Genomic DNA, 9,079 nt, shown 5'->3' on the forward strand with positions numbered 1-9,079 from the left:
GGTCCGGACCCAAATTTTCACTTCATCAAGCTTTTGGCTCGTAAGCCTCACGTCGCAACTCTCTACCCCTCTCTCTCCTCATCCTATCTCTCACTTCGATCCCCTTTGTCTCCTCCCTCTCTCGAACTCTCCTCTCTTCCCACCGTAGTCCCACATCAAGCCCCATCTCTGCCACCCCCAAGAAGCTCTGCCCAAATCGTTACCAGGCCGAGCATGCCACCGTCGAGGTTTCCCTCGCCTGCCTCTCCCTCTGCGGGCCATCCACCTCTCTTGACACCTAGGTGTGGTTGGGCCCAGGCCACTCGCCAGTGTTCGCCTTCACCATAAGCTTGCCGGGTTGAGTTTCGCGAGCGACCCAACCAAAACCAAGAAACAGGCCAAGAAGAACGCCGCTATGGCCTCCTGGTTCTCCCTGCATGATCGGATTGGGGGGCGAGGTCATCATCTTCCACGGTGGCTTAGGGGCAAGGTCATCGTTCACGATAGTGTCTAGATCTGGGAGCTCGTCCATGATAACAGTGGGAATCGCGAGCTCGTCCATGATGCCGGGGTGAGGACAGAGTCGGCAAAACTGTCAGGACAGCGGCGGCGAGAGCACCGCGTCGAGCGGCGACGTGAATAGTGAGGCTCATTTCTTTTTCTTTTTCTTTTTTTGCTCTGGGAACTACTTTCAGTGCCTGTAGTGGTTGGTCTGGACCTTTCAGGGCTGACCATTCTCTGCCGGATGCAAGATCGGTAGTGAAGGCTCCTTTTGAACCGGTACTGAATGGGTATTCTGTAGTAGTGTAAAGTCCCAACTGCCTAAAATGCTTTCCCTTTGTGCAAGCCTGGGCCAAAAAGGGCTAAATTCTTTTTTTCTGAAAAAGGTTTAGTTTTGAACAAATCTTTTACTGATAATATGAATTATTAGATCCAAATAAATATAGTTCAATACAGGAAATAATCCTACGAGACCTATTCACATGCATTTGAGGTCTAGATCTACTTCAAGCCACTATCAACTTATACGTTAATAGCACATAAACTTCATTAGATTTTAACTTAGTTGGCCTGTTCATGCTTTAGTGTGTCAATGCATGCAACATGTGCGTCTACGTCGCAGAATGTTGACTCCAACTCTTCTTCCTTTCTTGCCCCCTTCTTTTTTTTTGGAGAATTTTGGTGTCCACACTCCACACTAGCCTCTATGGCTCCAGGGGCGCACCCAGCTTAAAATTTGAGCAAAGGCGTGACCGAATCTTCGCAACTTCATACAAAAATATCTAAGTTCACTGAAATCCACTTAAAAACAAGAATTTGAACGGAAACATGTGCTCTGGTTGAATCTCTCCAAGGTCCGCCCCTGTGTGGGTCTGTTCCACAAAGCAAAAGTCATTTCAGAAACTTCCATGGAATAACTAAAGCGCCACAGGCACATTTTATTAGAGGTGACTAACATGTTACACCATGTGTGGCCAATTTAAATACCAATAATTTCCGTTCATGAAAATTAACCTGCTGCGCACCTTTTTATAAGGGAAAAATTGAAAAGAGAATATGGAAACCAACTAGGCATTTAAGCCTATCTTATAGAAACCCACATGGGGTTATCTAGAAAGAGAAGCCCAGATTCAGGCCCATAAAGATTTACTTTCAAATGGGCCAGATTAAATGTCAAGGTTTTCAGTATATAACGGTGTTGAAACCTGCTGAGATTTGAAGTGTGTTCGGTTCTGCTATCTTAATAGAGTGAAGTTGTTGCACGAGTTGAACTTTCTTTCTTTTTACCAGAACAAGTTGCATCTATTTGAAATGGCCCTTCTTTTTCTGTTTGCCATACATCTACCGACTAAAAGTTTTCGTGATTTCAAATAGTTGAATTTCTTATCTTAGAATCATGCTTGAAGATCTGTTCTCCTTCCTAGAGCAAGAATTGATGCAACACTCAATTGTATGGATCATGTAGTGCTGTATATATGCATGCGGCGTACAAGCGCATGAACACATTTGCTAACACTACCTCCTTGTTCACTAAGCCCAACCATTGAATTAGGTTTGCTGAGGCAGTCTCACCGCCACCAACCATGGGCTTGGTGATGGGCAATGGGCGGGGACGGCGGCAGGAGGAGTCACGAGTGGCCATTGTAGGGTTTGTGTAGAGGAAATCTACTGGAGATGAGCCATCGGAGACGGGAAGAAGGCAAGTGTGACAATCTCTGAAGGAGAAGAAAGTGTTGCCCTTGCCACCCTCGAGCCTCAGCGTGATTGGGATTCCTAACAACTTTAGTCATGGGCATTGAGTTCTTTGACTTTTCTCTCATTTTTTGTGCTGATCTCATTGCAGTCGATTCATCAGATAAAAGGTCATGCTATTGATATAGGATTGCTGACAAGTCTCCTGACGCGGATCTGTTTCTTCCAAGTAATTGCTAACGAGATCATTAGTATATATCTTGAAAGCTCATATATGAGGCCACAAGTGTGAACTACGCAGACACGAAAGATCAGCTTGACTACTTCAACTAGATAGGTATGGATTGATTTTTATTTCTGACCATCTGCACCATGCATGCAAAACATGTCAACTCCATGAATCCATGATGCCGGGATTGGTACGGAATGTACAAACATGATGTGACAGTTTTGGTTCTCAAACACGTAATCAACATACTTCGACAATTTTGTCATGGGAGCAAATCAGAACAATGTTTTTATTCGATCGCCACATTGTTAATTTACAGTACAACATGGCATAAAAATATAATTTCTCAGTACATTATAAGTACAAATTTTTTGGGAGAGGAACTGTAAATAATGCAACGTTAGGAACCTAATTATTCAAACTAATCTTATAATCTGGATTTTTTTTTTCCTCATGGTGGAACAAGAATAATGTTGCAACATTTCTTCTTCTTGCATGGCCGAATAATCTGCCAACAGATCGATCAAGAAACGAAAGAATAAAGAAATGACACAAAATCAATTGAAGAAAAAAAATTCGAGTACAGTTCCTGGATAACAGCAGGCCTGCGTGATAACAATTAGTCAGTGGCTCAGTGGCCCTTGGTTTTGCCGCACCCCATGATCTCCGGCGGGAGCTGGCCGACACGCTCGACGCCCTCCTCAAAGACGATGCCCATTCCCATGAAGAAATGGGCCTCGATGTGGCAGTGGAACGCCCACACGCCGGGGTTGTCCGCCCTGAACCGCAGTGCCGTCCAGCCGTAGGGGTGCACGGCCACCGTGTTCTTGAGTATGGGGTCCTTGAGGTTGTACGTCGCCGGGTGCACTGCCGGGTCGAAGCGGCCGATGCCATAGCCGAGCACCCAGAAATCGTGCCCGTGCAGGTGCCACGGGTGCGTCTCGCTGTTGTTGGGCGCCAGCATGTTGGTGTTCTGCAGCACGACGTCGACGACGGATCCGAACTGCAGCCGGTAGAGACCGTCGCTGGTCGTCGCGTTCGGGTTCTTCTGCACGGCGTAGATGTCGTACCCCTGGTGCGCGTACGTCTCCGGCGGCGGACGCTGGTCGAAGGCGCCCAGGAGCCCGCGCTTCATGGCCACCAGGTACGGCGTGTGCGGCAGCGTGAAGGAGACGTTGTTGAGCGCCCACTTGATGCGGCCGTCGATCTTGTTCTGCGTGTTGAGCAGGAGGATGGTGCGGTCGGCGCTCGGCGGCGGGGGCTCGGCGTGCCCCGGGTGCGCCACGGTCGCCACGCTCTGCTGGAACCGGTACATGGTGTCGTTCCAGGCCGGGCCCGTGGGAGGGGTGGTCGGCGGCGGGCGCCGGGGGCTGGTGCGGCCGCCGTAGTAGCTGAGGATGGCGGTGCCTGTGGGCGTGCCGGGCTTGCGGCTGACGACGTTGGAGGCGAGCCAGTAGTTGCGGTTGGGGTCCTGGTCGGCCTTGATAAGCACGGAGTAGGTCTCGCCGGAGTAGATGTTGAGGTTCTTCACCACGAACGGCTTCACGTAGTGGCCGTCGGCCTCCACCACCGTCATAGGATGGCCCTGCATACATGCATATAATCAATTAGTTGATCATACATAATATATTTTTAGCACTTAACTATCCCGTTTTATATAGGCGTATTTTAAAATAAAAAAGTCTTAAAAATTAGATTCTGATCTTCAATTTTTTAGGGCTACAAAATTAACATTATATTAAAAATATTTTAAAATATAAATCTATTGATATAACTTTTGTAAACTAAATATACATATAATTTAACTAATTATTAATCTAACTTTATAAAATTTGATTTTTTAAATAAAAATACATCTTACCTATATGGACCGACGGATGAATGGAGTGCATAACAACTATTTAGATATTGACACGGTCTAATATATGCGCATGCTCGGACATTAACATTTGTTTCGAGGAACTTAAGTGGTGGTGTTGTTGATCGTGTGGATTAAAAGTAGTCCGCAAATCAAATCGTCTAAGCTACTTCAAAGTTTACACCTTTCACTTTTCGAAAGAGCGTAGAAGCAGTGATCGACTAGAATCATTACTGTTACGTGCTGTATGTAGGTGATTGGTTACTTGGTAAACATGCATGTCATTCAGTAATTTCCATACAAAATTGCAAATGACACAATTAACATTAAGAAAGAACGTTCAAAGCCTTGGGGAAACCAAACATTTACCGAATATTTTTACGGTCAATGCTGCACTTCACTTGCCGGTTAGGTTAGGGTTAGATATTGTGGGCTTTCACTGTAGCTGGGCTTAAAGGAAGGGACGCCTTGAGAGGCAGGTCGACCAAGTCGATTGAGCAGAGGAGGCGAGCGGGGCGACAAGGTGGCAGGGACGTCATTGATCAGGATGATGGAGGATCATCAGTGGGTGATGCCAACAGTGAGAGGGAGGTAAATAAATAGTCCGATAACATCATGTTAACGCAGTGAAAGGTAGTGACAGCGGATCAGGCAGCAGCAGAGGCTGTTAGAGACAGGAGGAGGAGGATGGGGGCAAGAAAGCACAACTGAGTTGCCAAAGACGAAGAAGAACAGGTTGTGCTGCTGTCGCAAGAAGGAAGACGACTTGTTGACTGTTGGATCACCATCCAACGGTCCTGCATAGTGGACCAGCTATAAACTTGCTTGTTTATGGTCGCCTGGTGAATAGCACGTCCCATATTTTTAATATATTCCAGCTCATTCTTTATTCTTTCGTGGTTCATGCGTGGAAGCAAGTAACAGTATACTTCCAAAAGCTACCAAAAGGTTAGTAAACGCTAAGCAAGCAAGATCAGATTAAAAGACATTATACGTTAGTTACACTAACTAATTAAATTAATTAACGACATGGACAAGTAGCTGCTATCCAATGAGGCACGGTCACTAGCTAGGTCTACGTCTATCCGATAGGCCAAATGATTATTTTTTAGTTAGACACGTTTGCACACGTACTGCAGCTAGTTTGTCGTCGTATCTATGTAAGAATTGAAGTAGAGTACCCTCTACACGGCAAGACCTAGAAATGCATGCTTTTCTTGACCCTGATTCCCGGCTATCGTGGAGTCACGCTAACCAAGATGGATCCAACATCGTCGATCTATGCTTCTACAACCACTAGTTATTTTAGTACTGTATTGGTTAACGCCTAATGTGCAGCTCATTAACGATCACGTTGCAAATCCTAGAAAGCGCGATGGCTCCGTTACTCCTGACTTTGTTCGTATTCTGTGCTACATTGGTAAAAATATTGTGAGCTGGTTACTACCGTATGTATGTGATTGAAGCAGATGACTATAGAACTCTTTATTCGATTTAGATAGTAGTTTAGATTCTGCATCTAAACTCAATTATAATAACCTCAGCCGAGAGAATGCGATTACAGCTTGTTACATTTTTTCTTAATTTGATTTGCGTGTATCGTGTTGTTATTTAGATTGTAGTTGTATGTATCTATATTATAAAAAAAATCAAAGATAAACTCTTATACGATTATAACAATGTAAATAAAGCTTCCTTAAAAAAAAACGATCAAGGTGTACAGCTAGCCTTTTCTCGCCTCCAAATCTGATCTGCGGCGTCAAACATGCGCATATAAAACGGCTCTCCCCCAAACACCACGCCTGAAAGCACGGGACCGTGGGGCACGAGATCGCGGCAGATTTGCTCGGCTAGTGCAGATCCAATCCAATCTCGGCCGGCCGGCCGCCGGCGGCGGTTTCCATGCCGCGCCACATGCGCGCACGCTGCAAGCCGCATCAGAAAACTCGTGCAGGTTTGGCGGGTCCTTCGGCGCGCGACAAACGGGCACATGGGGCTCGGCCGGTCTGCCGTCCTCGCCGCGGTTAATTACCTTGCGATGACACATCCTTCACTGCCGTCCAGCACGTGTTGGCTTGGTAATTTCCTAGTTCACCGCACTAGCTAGCTTTGCCTCGGTATTACCGAGTAATTCCCAATAAAATGTAGTGCTAATAATTATGGAGTAAGGACGATATATATGTTGTTATGTACACTGCTTGCGCCATTGCGAAAAGAAACTATGTTACTCAGACACCCAGAGTGTCTGAAAAAAAATTACTGATACATATGATACCTATGTCCGTGTGTCAAAGTAGCACCTGCCAAGAGTTCCCTTGATTTTGTTTCTCTTAAATTGAGATTGGTTAAACAGTAGCAATCAGTAATGGCTAGTTTTCATTTGTGAACAAGTAACGGCTACTACGTGTCTTATGAATTTAAATTATGTTTCGTCCAATGATATATATATTTATTGCAACAAATAGATGATTTCATATTGACGCAGCGCCTTAGCTGTGCTTGGTATATGATTTTTTTTACCAAATTGTCATATTACTTTCTTCAATTTCTAAGATTAGAGTTATCACATTAATGTCTTGGTGGGTTTTTTTGGTTATAACTAGAGGACACCAATGCTCCACTTTAATTTATTTCTTAGATATTAAATGACCATATTACATAGGATGTTTTATGAGTGACAATGAATTAAAGAATAGATTGATAAAGCTAGTGTCTTCCTCAAAACATAAGCTAGGGACAATATCCAACAGAATAAACAAGTTAAGAAATGCATTGGGTGTTCAATGCCTGTGTTGATGTGTTGTATGAAATAGGAAAATAAATAAGTATCGATGGAGAATTAAATATCGACACATATTTTAAGATGTGAAAGAAACTTTACATTTGAGAGATAATTTCTACACTAGTGACCTAAGTATGACTTGTCGGGAAAAAATCGTTGTACAAGGTAGCTTTGGCACGTTAGTTGCTATAGCTTTTGGTGGACAATGCCGCGAAAATTAAAATATGAAACATTGGGTGATAATGATAATAAATCAGTTATTATGTACCAAGGTTCTTTGCCTCTGTTGGGTTAAACCAATAAATGATGAAACGAAGGCGTTGCTGAGAGAAAACGTGCGTACCTCGATCTCAAAGTTGAGCGCCGACAAGGATGTGACGCTGGCGATGCGGAACCGGTACGTCTTGCCCGGCACGACGGCGAACACCGGCGTGGCGCACTCCGGGTGGGTGGCGTTGCAGGTCACCGCCGTCGAGCAGTTGACGAACCTCCCGTGGCCGTTGATCAGCAGCGAGTCTGGCTCCCCGACCCATCCTATGGGCACGGCGGCGAGCCCCGCGGCCTGCTCGTATGTGCTCTTGTGCCACCAGTCGTTGAGCAGCACGTCGTGCTCGCCGTCGTACTTGAACGGCTCCGCGTCCTTGCCCCCCGCCGCCGCCGCCACGACGATCATGCCGTTGAGCCCTGCCGACCGCTGCATCCCGTAGTGCGCGTGGTACATGTACGTCCCGGGGCGGTCCACGACGAAGGCGTAGGTGAAGGTATCCCCGGGGAGGATCGGGCACTGCGTGACGCCCTCGGTCCCGTCCGCCCAGGGGGTGCCGTGCTGCCGGATACCGTGCCAGTGGATTGCGACGTTCTCGGTGAGGAGAGAGTTCTTGACGGTGACCACGACGGTGTCGCCCTGCGTGGCGCGGATGGTGGGGCCGGGCGTCTGGCCGTTGATGGTTACGGCGAGCTTGCGCACGCAGTCGGAGTGCTTGAACTGGTAGCTAATCTCCCATTTGTGGCGGTGCGTCGCGGCATGCGCCACGAGCGCGGACAGCGAGAGGGACAGGAAGAGGCAGCAGAGGAGGCGCTGCGGCCACTCCATCGTCAGCAGACGAGGCGCGCGCGTTTAGCTCCTCCTGCCACCGTCGGGATCAGAACTGCGTGCGGCGCCGCTGGTAGGATGGCACCTCCCGGTTTGGTGTGCGTTGCTGAGGGTTGAGGCTGGTGTGGTGTGTGTTCTTGCTCCATCCTGTATATATAGACTTATAGAGTGATGGAGGCTGATTTTCAATTGCATATTTTATCCAGTCAGACAACAAGGTGGATCATATTTTAAGGGATACAAATAGGAGGATATATGTTTGATTGGACTTAGACTCAATTATAATATATGCATATCTAATGGGCTATACTTAACCTAAATCGGAGAAAGTTTAGTCCTATATTACTCAGTCATGTATATAGAGTCTTTTCACCTCTAAGAGGTTTTCAAATTGTACACATAATGATCAATAAAGTTGTGTGGTGCCGGACTACACCACCATAATGTGATTATTACAACAAGACTCAGTCCATTGGAATAAGCAGACAAAAAATTACCTAAATTATTCACAAATCATGTAGACAACTTGTGCACTTTTTTTATGGAAAATTTGGCAGGTGCTCTACCTTTTCGTTTAGAAAGGAGCATGGACTTATGTCTAGGCTGAAATGCCAAGCAAAGTGTGCGAAAACAAGCGAACGAATAGTAAACTGTGACGGAAACTGGCAATGATAATTGTATCATTGCTACATGTCCTGAGTTAATAGGCCGTATAATTTGTATAGCAAGTCTGAATTCCCAGCACTGACATACAGCTCGACAGCTTGAACGTTGGGTGCACATGGATACGACTACTTCGATTATATTCTCCTGACTTTGCGTTCGGACTATCTGACATGTGTTCACATTCAGACGCGAATGCATATAGCGTATCTCCAATTCTGTTTCAAAAAAAAAAAAACTAAGACCCTATCTTTTTTTTTAGAATCATGTGATATGCGTTAA

The 9,079-nt window shown here is 45.9% G+C and overlaps 1 protein-coding gene across 1 annotated transcript; it reads right to left on the reverse strand.

Moving 5' to 3' along the window:
- Positions 1–2,942: 2,942 nt before the first annotated feature.
- On the reverse strand, positions 2,943–8,275 carry LOC133897928 (L-ascorbate oxidase-like). Its single transcript, XM_062338758.1, has 2 exons — positions 7,385–8,275; positions 2,943–3,986 (listed from the first exon to the last, which is right to left on the reverse strand). Exons 1-2 carry the CDS (start codon positions 8,132–8,134, stop codon positions 3,033–3,035), a joined length of 1,704 nt encoding a protein of 567 aa, XP_062194742.1. The 5' UTR covers positions 8,135–8,275; the 3' UTR covers positions 2,943–3,032.
- Positions 8,276–9,079: the final 804 nt, after the last annotated feature.

The sequence above is a fragment of the Phragmites australis genome, chromosome 17 (genome assembly GCF_958298935.1).
Source record: "Phragmites australis chromosome 17, lpPhrAust1.1, whole genome shotgun sequence".
NCBI lineage: Eukaryota > Viridiplantae > Streptophyta > Magnoliopsida > Poales > Poaceae > Phragmites > Phragmites australis.

Excerpts from the sequence above, each read along its gene's own strand:
- LOC133897928 (XM_062338758.1), bottom strand. The coding sequence starts at position 8,134 with ATGGAGTGGCCGCAGCGCCTCCTCTGCTGCCTCTTCCTGTCCCTCTCG. Across the intron at positions 3,987-7,384 it reads CGCTCAACTTTGAGATCGAG|GGCCATCCTATGACGGTGGT; the intron begins GTACGCACGTTT and ends GCATGTATGCAG.